At 47.5% G+C, this 14,520-nt stretch overlaps 2 protein-coding genes across 2 annotated transcripts in view; both read right to left on the bottom strand.

The window, feature by feature from the left end:
• sp5 (Sp5 transcription factor) lies at positions 1-6,985 on the bottom strand. The gene is made up of 2 exons (XM_003226268.4): positions 6,499-6,985; positions 1-2,594 (listed from the first exon to the last, which is right to left on the bottom strand). The coding sequence occupies exons 1-2, from the start codon at positions 6,547-6,549 to the stop codon at positions 1,533-1,535; spliced, it is 1,113 nt and encodes a 370-aa protein (XP_003226316.2). The 5' UTR covers positions 6,550-6,985; the 3' UTR covers positions 1-1,532.
• A 6,983-nt stretch (positions 6,986-13,968) lies between these two features.
• The window catches only part of myo3b (myosin IIIB), a 316,686-nt gene continuing 316,134 nt past the window's right edge, over positions 13,969-14,520 (bottom strand). Inside the window, exon 35 of the mRNA XM_008119035.3 lies at positions 13,969-14,494. The gene's annotated coding sequence lies outside the window, so the exon portion shown is untranslated. The remainder of the gene's footprint in view (positions 14,495-14,520) is intronic.

The following is a 14,520-nucleotide window of genomic DNA, read 5'->3' on the forward strand; positions in this document are numbered from 1 at the left end:
TCTTCTCAGGATGACCCCAGTGTCATTGCATTTATTTTCACACTGCAGTTGCAGTGCAGGCAGCTTTACAGAAACACATCTCATGCTGAAGCCCCGATATGAAGCCAAAGGACGGGGTGCGGGAAACATTTTTATTCAAACAAAGCTATTAAATAAGCTGTACACACACAAAATACCACCCTGATCTTTCCCCTTAAAGACAATTAAAAAGGATAATAAACCAGACCCATGAAGGGCAAATGCTGTCACTGCTGTTGTTTCCATTTAAAAAAAAATTGTAATCCAGTTGAGTTTGACCAGGTGTTTCCAAAGAGGACAGAAAGCAACATCTTCAGTCCAAGAAATGGCTGAAAAACAAATAAGGGAGGGTTGCTGAGTTTTCCAGGCTATATGGCCATGTTCCAGAAGCATTCTCTCCTGACATTTTGCCCACATCTATGGCAGGCATCTTCAGAGGTTGTGAGTATGTTGGAAACTAGGCAAGGGGGGTTTATATATCTGTGGAATGTCCAGGGTGGAAGAAATAACTCTTGTCTGCCTGAGGCAAGTATGAATGTTGCAGATGGCCAGGTTGATTAGCATTGAATAGCCTGGCGGCTTCAAGGCCTGACTGCTTCTTGCCTGGGGGATCCTTTGTTAGGAGGTGTTAAACTCACAGCAACCCAGTGGCTCCAGCTATGAAAGCCTCCAATAACACATTAAACAAGGGGTGGCCACTTCTTTTCTATGGATAGGTGTACAGTGTTCCCTCACTTATCACAGGGGTTACGTTCCAGGATCTCCCTCAATAAGTGAAAATCTGCAAAGCAGGGACACTATTTTAATAAATATAGTGTTCCTCCCTCCCTCTTTTAATGAACTGTACTGTATTCCTTCTTGTTTGCTGAGGTGATGGGGTGCAGGCGGGACCTACTGGCGCTGCCTGCCGGTGGCTGAGGAGGACAGGACAGGCCAGGCTACCTCAGCCTGGGTCCTTTTGTGCCTGCGAGGGAGGGCGGGCCGTATGAAAATCCATGAAACAGCTAATCCGCAATAAGCAAACTGTGAAGTAGCGAGGGAACACTGTAGTCAGATATGGATGGTAAAAACATCCGGGCGTCCCCTGGGCAACGTCCCTGTAGACGGCCAATTCTCTCACACCAGAAGTGACTCATGTTGCTGTGACACCAAAAAAAAAAATGAATTGATTCCAGAAAACATTTACTCCAGAGAAAAAAAATATCCCTGAACAAAACAAAAGCAAGAAATCCAATGAAAGGTGGAAGTTAACTGAGCAGACTAGAGGGAAGTTCCAGCCCTCCACTTCCCTTCAAAGCCACGAGGTTCCATTTTGCACTCTGAGGCCTCCTCGGTGGAGGATCCAAATCCAGTAACAGTTAAAGGAAAGTGTCCTCGAAGAGGGCCTTATTGGATTCCTACCCCTCAGACATGGCCCGCCATTGTGCCTGGCCCAGCGGCTTTGAAGTCCCCTCAAGGAGGAGCTGAAGAGAGGGAAGCCTCGGGAAGTCCTCGCCAGGCCGCCTTCGTGCGCTTCACGCCTCCCTGGGCGCCTCGGCCTCCCTCTTGACGGCGCATGCGTGGTGGTGCCCGCCGCCGCCGCCGGCCTTGAGGCGCTTGTTCTGGTGCGTCTTGACGTGCTTGGCCAAGTGGTCGCTGCGCATGAAGCGCTTCCCGCACTCGGCGCACCCGAAGCGCTTCTCACCCGTGTGAGTCCGCAGGTGCCGCTGGAGCTCGTCGGAGCGCGTGAAGCTCTTCCCGCAGAAGAGCCAGTTGCACACGAAGGGCCGCTCGCCCGTGTGCCAGCGCAGGTGCGCCTTCAGGTGCGACGTCTTGCCGTAGACCTTCCCGCAGCCCGGGACGTGGCACACGTGCTGCCGCTTCTTGCCCCCCGGGGGCTCCGCGGAGGAGGCGGCGGAGGAGGAGGAGGAGGCGGCGGCTTGGCAATTGGGACAGCGACAGCGGCGGCACCTGCGCGCGGCGGACGGCAGGGGGGCCTTGGGCCGGAGCAGCGCCGCCAGCTGCGCTTGGTACTGGGCCAGCTCCGAAGGCGCCAAAACCAGCCCGCCGCGCGGCAGGCTCGCGAAGCTGTGTGCGCATGCGCCGGGCCCTGCCGCGGCTTGCGGGACGACGCTCCACCAGGGCAGTTCCTCAGGCGCCGGCGGGGGCGGCGGGGGCAGCAAACCCGAGTAGCCCGGAGGCAACGCGGCCTGGGCGGCATAGGGAGCATAGGCCGGCGGAGGCGGGGGCAGCATCTTCACCGGGGAGAACTCGTAGGGGTACGAGGGGTCGGCAGGCGGTGTCAGCGGGAGTTCGTGCCCGCCCCCCGCGAAACCCGGCTGCGGCTGTGGGGGCGGCGCCAGGCCCAGGCCGCCCGGGGAGTGGGCCGGCATCTCGCGGCCGCTCCACGGGTGGAAGAGCCGCGGCGGGGGCGCCGGGGAGCCTAGGCCCGCCTCGTAGGGGCCCGGCAGGAAGTCCGAGGAGGAGACGGCGGCGGCAGAGCCCGGCCCGGGCTGCCCGATGCGGCTGCAGGTGGCGGCCAAGAGGGCCAGCGGGGAGCGCTTAGCCAAGTCCGGGGAGGCGCTCGGCGTCCGGTCCTGCCGAGGAAAGACAGATAAGGCAACCCGTCAGTGAGAGGCCGCTGCACATTTAGGGTTCACTTACTGCCCCGGTGGCGAAGTGCGTTAAAGCATTGAGCTGGAGACCGAAAGGTCCCAGGTTCAAACCCCGGGAGCGGCGTGAGCGGCCGCTGTTAGCTCCAGCTCCTGCCAACCTAGCAGTTCGAAAACATGCCAATGTGAGTAGATCAATAGGTACCGCTCCAGCGGGAAGGTAAGGGCGCTCCATGCAGTCATGCCGGCCACATGACCTTGGAGATGTCTACGGACAATGTCGGCTCTTCGGCATAGAAATGGAGATGAGCACCAACCCCTAGAGTCAGACATGACTGGACTTAAGGTCAGGGGAAAACCTTACCTTACTGCGGAATGGATGCAATTCGACGCCACTTCAACTGCCCTGGCTTAAGGTATGGCAAATTTTTGCCCTCCAGGTGTTTTGGACTTCAGCTCCCACAATTCCTACCGGCTGATAGGAATTGTGTGTGTTGAATTCCAAAACAGGGCCAAAGTTTGCCATGCCTGTTCAAGGGATCTTTTAGGCCCCTTCCACACAGCTGAATAAAATCCCACATTTTCTCCTTTGAACTGGATTATATGGCAGCGTGGACTCAGATAACTCAGTTCAAAACAAAATCGTGGGCTTTTCTGTCTTGATATTCTGGGTTATATGGCTGTGTGGAAGAGCCCAGAGTCTCCCTATGGAAAGATAAAGCGGGATATAAATAAATAAATCTTGGTGTCTGGGCAGAGGGCTCAAAAGTTTGTAAAACTTACATGTCCCGTATGTGTACAATGAATGCAGTTCAAAGCAGCTTTGCTGTGAAATCGTATTTTCATATGATCTCATAGCATAGAGCCATGGCAGTTGAAGAAGTCTCAAACAAGCTTGCTGTGAGTTTTCCGGGCTGTAGGCTATGTTCCAGAAGCATTCTCTCCTGACGTTTTGTCTGCATCTACGGCAGGTATCTTCAGAGGTTGTGAGGTCTGGTGTAAACTAGGCAAGAAGGATTTATATATCTGGAAGGTTCAGGGTGGAAGAAATAACTCTTGCCTGTTTGAAGCAAGTGTGAATGTTGCAATTGGCCACCTTGATTAGCATTGAATGGCCTTCCAGCTTCTTCCTACCTGGGGGAATCCTTTGTTGGGAGGTGTTAACTAGACCTGGTTGTTTCTTGTCTGCAATTCCCCAGTCTTCTGATTGTTGTTCTTTATTTACAAAGGATCAACCCAGGCGGGAAGCAGCCAGGCTTTGAAGCTGCAAGGCCATTCAGTGCTAATCAAAGTGGCCAGTTGCAACATTCACACCTGCTTCAAACAGGCAAGAGTTCTTTCTCCCACCCTGGACATAATTCTGCAGGTATATAAACCCCACTTGCATAGTTTCCAACAGACCTCTCAACCTCTGAGGATGCCTGCCCTAGATGCAGACAAAACATCAGGAGAGAATACAGCCTGGAAAATTCACAACAATCCAGTGATTCCGGCCATGAAAGCCTTCCACTACACAGTGTCAAATTGCATTCCTTCCACAATGTACAGTGCACACTTTGTCTCGCAGCTAGGTAGCAGAAGTGCTAAGAATTCTCTTGAGTTGAATGGCAAAGGTTTTCAGTAACTTCCAGTGGGTGGCGTGAGGCCGCCCGGCCTCTTTTGCCCAAGGGAAGGAGGAGGAGAGAAGGATACTTTCTCACCAGCGACCTCCCTGCACATGAAAGCATCCGCCCCCTTAGAATGGAGTACCTACCCCGAGAAACCCACATGGTAGAATGGATGCAGTCTGTCACCACTTTCACTGCCAGGGCTCAATGCTATTGAATCCTGGGAGTCCTGGTTTAGGGAGGCACCAGCACACTTGGGCAGAAAAGGCGAAAGACCTTGACAAACCACAACTCCCATTATGATCCCATAGCATTCAGCCATGGCACTTCGAAGTGGTGTCAAACTGCACTCATTGTACAGTAGAGGAAAGGTTTTCTACCCTGCCAAGACCTGAATGTAGCACAGAGAGAGTCTTTCAAGCAAAAAAAATTCTTGCACTGCTGTGAGTTCTGGGCTGTATGGCCATGTTCCAGAAGCATTCTCTCCTGACGTTTCACTCACATCTGTGGCAGGCATCGTCAGAGGTTGTGAGGTCTGTTGGAAACTAGGCAAGAGAGGTTTATATATCTGTGGAAGGTCCAGGGTGGGAGAAAGAACTCGTCTTTTGGAGGCAAGGGTGAATGTTTCAGTCGCCTTGATGAGTATTGAAAAGTTTTGCAGTTTCAAAGCCTGGCTGCTTCCTGCTTGGGGGAATCCTTTGTTGGGAGTTATTAGCTGGCCCCAGGGCCATAGCCAGAAATTTTTTTTTTGGGGGGGGGCTGTTGAAACTCTTTTTTTAGTGAATCATGAAGAATAGTTCCATAACGCAAAATAATTTAGAAATCGGGGTCCATTGATAAACTTCAGTGGACACTCAAGACAGATATTTAGTGGACAGTCATGGGGATTAAAATTAATGAGTAAATCAATTTTTTTAAATGTGGGGGGGGGGGGTTGAACCCCTATCTCTCCCCCCCCCCTTGGCTACCGCCTTGGCTGGCCCTGATTGTATCATGTCTGGAATTCCCCTGTCTTCTGAGTGTTTGTATATACAGTAGAGTCTCGCTTATCCAACGTAAACGGGCCAGCAGAACGTTGGATAAGCGAATATGTTGGATAATAAGGAGAGATTAAGGAAAAGCCTATTACACATCAAATTAGGTTATGATTTTACAAATTAAACACCAAAACATTGTTATACAACAAATTTGACAGAAAAAGTAGTTCAATACACAGTAATGCTATGTAGTAATTACTGTATTTGAATTTAGTACCAAAATATCACGATGCATTGAAAACGTGTTGGATAATCCAGAACGTTGGATAAACGAGTGTTGGATAAGTGAGACTCCACTGTATATATTTCACAACCTCTGAGGATGCCTGCCATAGATGTGGGCGAAACCTCAGGAGAGAATGCTTCTGGAACATGGCCATACAGTTCGTAAAACTCACAGCAACCTGAAGAATTCATTTTTCCCTCCCAGTTTCACAGCCTTTTGACATTCCTTAAAAAAAAAAAAAGGAGCGATACGGAGAGGACTCATTCCTTTCTCTTTTTTAACACTTCCCCTGCTTCCCAGGAATCCCTTTCCCGGAGGCACACCATCTGGAGAAAGATGTGGGCGAAACGTCAGGATAGAATGCTTCTGGAACATGGCCATACAGCCCGGAAAACACAGCCACCCCTCTCGAGAAACTTTGGGAGTATCACAATTTGTCCAATGAAGAAAGTTTGACACTACTTTAGATGCAGTAGTAATTGGGTGATGCGCTAGGACTCTTTGGCAGAGCGGGCTAAATCAAGCCCTTGTAAAAGACCGACTCCTGGGATGCCATGCTTTTTCTTTTTCGTGTCAGGAGCAACCAGAGTTGCTTCTGGAGTGAGCGAATTGGCCGTCTGCAAGGACGTTGCCCAGGGGACGCCCGGATGTTTTGATGTTTTACCATCCTTGTGGGAAGCTTCTCTGATGTCCCCGCTTGGAGCTGGAGCTGATAAAGGGAGCTCATCCGTGCTCTTCGAACCTGGTAGCCTTCAGGTCAGCAACCCAACCTTCAAGTCACAAAGCTTTTATCCCCTAGGCCACCGGAGGCTCCGCCATGCTATTGATCCGGGATAGTAGAAGCGTCAAACTGCGTTCATTGTACAATGCAGAGGCACTGGGGCTGACCACCTCCCGCCATCCCGCCCAAAGTTGGCGGATGTCCGTTGCAACTTGTCCAAAGTCGGGGGTCTCGGGGCCCCGTTCAAAAGGTCTCCCTCCCTCCTTCCCTCTTGCTCCAGACCCCCGCCCAGACTGACCTGCAGGAAGGCCTGGAGCGAGTCGTTTCGGAGGACGGCCACGGCGGCCATGGCTACCGCGCCGGGCGAGCAGAGGGGCCAGGGAGGCAAGGCATGGAGTCGCCCCAGAGGTGCGGAGAAGCGGCCCGGCCTCCTTCCTTCCTTCCTTCCTCCCTTCCTTCCTTCCCTCCTTTGGGCTCCTTCTCGCGATCTCTCCGCCCGCCCCGTCTGCCTTCGCCGGGATCCCCTCCAAGACTTTGATAAGGACTTTGCCGGGCCGCCAGCCAGTCAGAGGGAAGATGGGGCGCCTTTGAAGTCCGCCGCTGCCCAATCATCAAAGCCGAGCGGCTCTTTCAGAAGCGAAAGCAAATCCTTTGAATCCACAAAGCTCCTATGGTGTGTTTGTTGGTCGGGATAAAAAGGCCCGATTATTAGGGGGGATGGGAAGGGAGGAAGAGGTGGAGATAAAGGCGGGACCATTAATGAAGTAATCACTGTGTGGGAAATGTATATACACAAATAATTGGATTTCCGTGATCAAAGGGCCCCCGCGCCGCCTGGAGACCCTCGCACTCGACGGCGTTCGAGGCGGGCAGAGACCCTCCCTCCCCGCTTCGCACGCAGAAAGGGAGGGAGGGGGGGAGCATGGGAAGGATTTGTGGTTGTGGCAGAGCCCTCGGCTCACAATACGTCTTTGTTATCACCCTAGGAAACCTGCCTCTGAATCCCCTGTGTAGTTTCCTTCCCAAACTCATTCATAGTTTACAGTGGAAGTCCCAGCCTCGGTGTCAAAGTTTCGTACTACGTCTCTTTTCACGTTTCCCTCAAAACGGGGGAAAACACTGATGGAGATGCCCTAACTTTTCTGGCAGGCAAGGCTTCATAATGGAGTGAAAGGGCCGCATCTCTAGTCTCCCCCAAACAGCATATCTCTAATTGGGTCGTCGAAGGCTTTCATGGCTCGAATCAGGTTGCTGTGAGTTTTTCGGGCTGTATGAGCCCCGATGGCGAAGTGCGTTAAAGCACTGAGCTGGAGACCGAAAGGTCCCAGGTTCAAACCCCGGGAGACAGGTCTGCTGGAGACAAGTGTGAATGTTGCAATTGACCACTTTGATTAGCATTGAAAAGCATTTCAACTTCAAAGCCTGGCTGATTCCTGCCTGGGGGAATTCTTTGTTAGGAGGTGTTCGCTGACCCTGATTTATTCATGTCTAGAATTCCTCTGTTTTCTGAGTGTTGCTCTTTATTTGCAGTCCTAATTTTAGAGTTTTTAAATTATTTTTAAAAAAAATTAATACTAGTGGAGCCTCGGTGGCGAAGTGTGTTAAAGCACTGAGCTGCTGAACTTGCAGACCGAAAGGTCCCAGGTTCAAATCCCGGGAGCGGCGTTAGCTCCAGCTCCTGCCAAGCTAGCAGTTCGAAAACATGTCAATGTGAGTAGATCAATAGGTACCGCTCCGGCGGGAAGGTAAGGGGGCTCCATGCAGTCATGCCGGCCACATGACCTTGGAGGTGTCTACGGACAACGCCGGCTCTTCGGCTTAGAAATGGAGATGAGCACCAACCCCCAGAGTCAGACACGGCTGGACTTAAACGTCAACGGAAACCTTTACCTTTACCTTTATGGCCATGTTCCAGAAGCATTCTCTCCTGACGTTTCGCCCACATCTATGGCAGGCATCCTCAGAGGTTGTGAGGTCTGTTGGAAACTAGGCAAGTTTATATAACCCCAATTTAAGGTTCTCCCCATGATCTTTTGACACCTTAACTTCCTTCATGTTTACAAGTTTCACTCAGTGCACTTTGCCCAGTTCATTTTATAATTTCATCGCTGTGTTTTAACACGTGTCTTACAACGATTGTGATTTTATTTAATTTTAATTTTATTTGTGTGTGTTTTTGTATTTGATACCATTTTATCAAATACAAAAACGGCGCTCCATGCAGTCATGGAGGCCACGTGACCTTGGAGGTGTCTACGGACAACGCCGGCTCTTTGGCATAGAAATGGAGATGAGCACCAACCCCCAGAGTCCTTCACGACTGAACTTAACGTCAGGGGAAAACCTTTTTACCCTACCATTGTATGCTTGTTTTATATCTGTAAGCCGCCCCGAGTCCCTCTGGGGAGATGGTGGCGGGATATTATAATAATAATAATAATAATAATAATAATAATAATAATAATAATAATAATAATAATAATATGAAATCCAGCATATCTATCTTGTTTGCTGTGTCATAATAAAATAATAATAATAATTATTATTATTATTACTAGAGAACACAGAATGCTGGATCACTCCAACAACCACTATGTCAGACAACACTGAGAAGCCTTTGAAATCCACAACCATGTGGACATTTTCATCAGAAAGTAGGAAACCATGAAAATGAACAACATCTGGCTATCACTATTTTAAAAACTCTAAAATCAGGACAGCAAACAAAAAACAACACTCTGAAAACAGGGGAATTCCAGACAGGAAACAACCAGGGCCAGCTAACACCTCCCAACAAAAGATTCACCCAGGCAGGAAGCAGGCAGGCTTTGAAGCAGAAAGGCTAATGCTAATCAAGGTGATCAATTGTAACATTCACACTTGCCTCAGTCAAGAGTCCTTTTTCCCACTCAGGAGAAAGATATATAAACCCCACTTGCCAAGTTTCCAACACCTCATAACCTCTGCCATAGATATGGGTGAAAGGTCAGGAAAGAATGCTTCTGGAACATGCCCATACAGCCCGGGAAACTGACAGCAACCTACCTTGTAATTACTGCTATTTTCAAGCAAATAAGAGTAAAAAATTATTTGCAAACTACTGCAAAATATTGGTGCCTGTACATGTGTGTCATTGATCTCCCTTTCTATTTATAAAAACTCTCTTGTCTCCAAGATATTCCCTTCAAAAGTGTGTGTCTCCGTTGGTGAGACCTCAGCCCTCTTGGGCAGGGAAAGACCCTACAAAACTGAATCTTGCCGGGTTCGAAAGCCTTGAGCCCTGGCAGTTAACGTGGGGTCGAATTGCACCCCTTGTTGATTTTATTGGCATATCAGTAGGAAGGCACAGCCATCCATCCGGGCCAAAAGGTGGGTCTGCCCTCCAAGTAGGGTCTGGGTAGATTAAGCTCTTGGCAATGCTCAGAAAGCGTTTCCTCAGACAGTTATTGGAACAATTTTTTTCCGTCGAAGTTGAGACACGCACAGAGAGAAGGGAGAGGGAACTCTTCCCTCCGCCCTCCCACTTTTGACTGTGGGTGCGTCTACCCTGGAGGATTATCAATGTAGTTTGGCAAGGCTTTAACTGCCATGGCGAAATGCTATGGAATCACTGGAGTTGCCCTTGGGTTGCTGTGAGTTTTCCAGGCTGTATGGCCATGTTCCAGAAGCATTCTATCCTAACCTTGCGCCTGCATCTATGGCAGGCATCCTCAGAGGTTGTGAGATCTGTTGGAAACTAATCAAGTGGGGTTTATATATCTGTGGAAGGTCCAGGGTGGGAAAAGGAACTCTTGTCTGCTGGAGGCAAGTGTGAATGTTGCAATTAATAATAATAATAATAATAATAATAATAATAATAATAATAATAATAATAAACAGAGGCACAACTATGTGGCCCAAATGATTCATTGGAACTTATGCCTCAAGTACTACCTCCCAGCAGGAAAGAACTGGTGGGATCACAAATCTGCAAAAGTATTGGAAAATGAGCACACAAAGGTACTGTGGGACTTCCGAATCCAGACTGACAAAGTTCTGGAACACAACACACCAGACATCACAGTTGTGGAAAAGAAAAAGGTTTGGATCATTGATGTCGCCATCCCAAGTAGCGAAAAACAACAGGAAAAACTCAGCCGCTATCAGGACCTCAAGACTGAACTTCAAAGACTCTGGCAGAAACCAGTGCAGGTGGTCCCGGTGGTGATGGGCACACTGGGTGCCGTGCCAAAAGATCTCAGCCGGCATTTGGAAACAATAGACATTGACAGGATTACGATCTGCCAACTGCAAAAGGCCACCCGTGCTCTCCCCGGGTGGGATTCGAACCTGGCAGCTTTCAGGTCAGCAACCCAATCTTCAAGTCACGAACCTCAGAACCTCCATACCTCACAACCTCTGAGGATGCCTGCCATAGATGTGGGCGAAACGTCAGGAGAGAATACTTCTGGAACATGGCCACACAGCCCGAAAGACATACAACAACCCTGATTCACACTTGCCTTCAACAGACAAGAGTTCTTTCTCCCACCTTAGACCTTCCACAGATAGATAAACCCCACTTGATTAGTTTCCAACAGACCTCACAACCTCTGAGGATGCCTTCGACAACACACTGGAGTTGTCTTTTGGTGAGGCATCAGCAGCTAAATGCGGAGATCTCTCTGGGCCTCTGTGGCCTCCCCTCTAAGGGTAGGATCAATCTGGGTTTGCCTTTGAAGGGATTAAAGGGCCGAGGCCTTTCTCACGGCTCCCCGCAAGGGAGGAAACCACACAAGGTGCATCCACACCCTGAAATGAATGTGGCTTGATTCCATTCTGAACCGCCTGTGAGTTCAGTGTTAGGAATTGCGGGAGCTGTCATTTACCAGGCCTTTCCTCTTCTCCGCCCAAGAGTGCAGGTGTCTGGCCAAACTGCAACTCACACGGCCCCTCAGCATGGAGCCTGGGCAGGCAAAATCAGGCCAAACTGCATTAATCAGCGAATCAAGCCACACTTGCAAGGGATGGAATGAATGGCTCTGTGAAATGTTTCCTTCGTAGAAAAATGGGTTACGTAAACACAAGAAGCATTTTGCGAGAAAGGCGGCATACAAATGCAATCCATCAATATAAATATAATTAATAATTTCTTGATTCAGACTTCACATGAGGACAATTCCAACAGAAATGAGGAAACCATGAAAATGAACACAATCTGGCTCCCAGTATTAAAATATAATTTGGACATGATTTTTCTAGGTTTATTTGATTGAAAGACATAGATTGGATGACTATGTCTTTTGTGGCCAATTTTGGTGTGATTTGATTCAGTGGTTTTGTTGTTTACTCCATGGGAAAAACACACATTACATTTCATATACAGTAGAGTCTCACTTATCCAACATAAACGAGCCGGCAGAACGTTGGATAAGCGAATATGTTGGATAATAAGGAGAGATTAAGAAAAAGCCTATTAAACATCAAAATAGGTTATGATTTTACCAATTAAGCACCAAAACATCATGTTATACAACAAATTTGACAGAAAAAGTAGTTTGTTACACATTATGCTATGTAGTAATTACTGTATTTACGAATTTAGCACCAAAATATCACAATGCATTGAAAGGGCTCGGGCTGTGGCGCAGGCTGGAGAGCAGCTGCAATGAATCACTGCAATGAATCACTCTGACCAGGAGGTCATTAGTTCGAGGCCCGCTCGGAGCCTATGTTTGTCTTGTCTTTGTTCTATGTTAAAAGGCATTGAATGTTTGCCTATATGTGTAATGTGATCCGCCCTGAGTCCCCTTCGGGGTGAGAAGGGCGGAATATAAATGCTGTAAATAAATAACAATAAATAAATAAAACATTGACTATAAAAATGCATTGGATAATCCAGAACGTTGGATAAGTGAGACTCTACTGTATATTGCTAGTCCCAGTAGAGTATACCCAGTGAATAAGTGGACCTTTTGTGAGCATTGATTTAGCATTCAGCAATTGATTGAGCTTATTGTAATTAAAACTAACAACTAGATTTAGGGCAAAAAGTGTTTTATAGAGCAGAGGAGAAAGTTGCTTGAATAATATAGGTCCTTTATTATTTTTAGAAATAGGAGTGGGGATGATAATTAGTTACTGAAAATATTAACTTCAAAAGCCTCTTAACCAAAGCCATTCCATTGGAATTTCCCATGTCTGGATGTTGTGAAATAAATCTTGGAATTTCCCTCAGTGACATATAAATAAAGCAAGATGCCATATTTCTAAAATTAAATAATAATAATAATAATAATAATAATAATAATGAGAATCAGGTTGTGGGTAAAGAATCAACTGGGTAGTGTAGAATTTGTTGGTTCTTTGGCATTAAACTCATTAAACAAATTAATAACTTATGGAAAAAACACATTTATGCTAAAAGTGCCATTGAAGTCAATCACTTTGGTTAAATCCTAAATGTAATTGAATTTTACAGAAGAGCTGCAAGACCAAGAACAAAAGTAAAGACAAAGACCTACCCAGAGGAAAGGTGTTCTTATCAAGGGAACTACTGACTGCACAGAGAAGCTGATGAAGAAACACAACCTACAAACTATCTACAGAACCACTAAGAAAATCCAACAAATGCTACTTTCAGCAAAGGACAAGAGGGATCCTCTAATCTCTCCAGGAGTCTACCGTATACCATGCAGCTGTGGAAAAGTCTACATAGGAACCACCAAACACAGCAATGTCCAAACACAAATCAAGGAACATGAAAGGCACTTCAGACTAACTCAACCAGAGAATTCAGCCAGAGCAGAGCAATTGATGAACCAACCTGGACACAGCATATTATTGGAGAACACAGACATGCTGGACCACTCTAACAACCACTATGCCAGACTACACAGAGAAGCCATTGATATCCACAAGCATGTGGACAACCTCAACAGAAAGGAGGAAACCATGAAAATGAACATCTGGCTACCAATTTTAATTTAAAAACTCTAAAATCAGGACTGCAAATAAAGAGCAACCCTAAAAAAATGGGAACTTCAGACATGAAACCATCAGGACCAGTCAATTCCTCCTAACAAAGGATTCCCCCAGGCAGGAAGCAGCCAGACTTTGAAGCTACAAGCCTATTCAACCCTAATCAAGATGGCCAATTGCAACACTCACACATAATGCAAACACGTGCTGCCAATTGCAACACTCACACGTGCTTTCTCCCACCCTGGACATAATTCCACAGGTATATAAACCCCACTTGATTAGTTTCCAACAGACTTCACAACCTCTGGGGATGCTTGTCATAGATGTGGGTGAAACATTAGGACAGAATGCTTCGGAATCATGGTCATACAGCCCAGAAAACCCACAGCAACCCTGTAATCAGAGCCGGTCCAACAATGAGGCAAATTAAGCGGTCGCTTGGGGCGCAAAACATACGGGGGCGCTGTCGAGACTGCTTTTTCTGTTGATTTGTTGTAAAACATGATGTTTTGGTGCTTAATTTGTAAAATCTTAATGTAATTTGATGTTTAATAGGCTTTTCCTTAATCCCTCCAACATTTTCCAACATTTTCACTTATCCAACGCTTTTATTTTTCAGTGATTGGCGCCAAAATTCTGTTCGCTTACACTTGAAAAATACCTAGGGCCGGCTCTGCCTGCAATTGATTTGCTCCTTTTTTCTTAGGAAATTTCAGACTTAAGTTATTTTAATTTACTTAATGCAAGGAGTGGTCAAGAGAATGGCTGTTAAAAGGAGGAGGGAAAAAAAGAAGAGAACATAATATATCACAGTACTATTTTTATTTCACAAGTTTCTTTTGGGTTCTTAGGTGCTACATAGGTACACAAAGGCCAGATCTCACTTCAGACATTACAGAAAATTGGGAGAAGAAACACAGCAAAGAACCAGAAGCTTACAAAATTAGTTCCATTAAAAAGGGAGGCATCAAGGGTCTTTTAGCCAAAGTACAGCTCAGGCAGTGGAAACATGGGAGGAGCTTGGAATGATTCTGAATTCTCTATACACTGGCTGAGGGTGCTCTGGGGTAAACAGCAACTGTGGAAGAGGGTCTTCATCTCTCTTCCAAATTTGGCCACAGAGAGGCAAGGAAGGTACTTCAGAAGCCCAGAGTCTAATGGTCCCAACTGGAGCGGGGTGAAGGGCATGGAGCAAGGCAAAACCGCAGCAGCAGTGAGGGCTGTGAATGTGATGGAGGCAGCACAAGCTGAATCAGGCGCCTTGGCAGTGGTCCCTTCCTTGTCCTCCACTCTGTTCCCCTTCTGTATCCTACTGCTGGGATGAAGGCAACCTAAAAAGGTGGTGAGATAAAGAGCA

Source organism: Anolis carolinensis, chromosome 1 (assembly GCF_035594765.1).
Source record: "Anolis carolinensis isolate JA03-04 chromosome 1, rAnoCar3.1.pri, whole genome shotgun sequence".
NCBI classification, from domain to species: domain Eukaryota; kingdom Metazoa; phylum Chordata; class Lepidosauria; order Squamata; family Dactyloidae; genus Anolis; species Anolis carolinensis.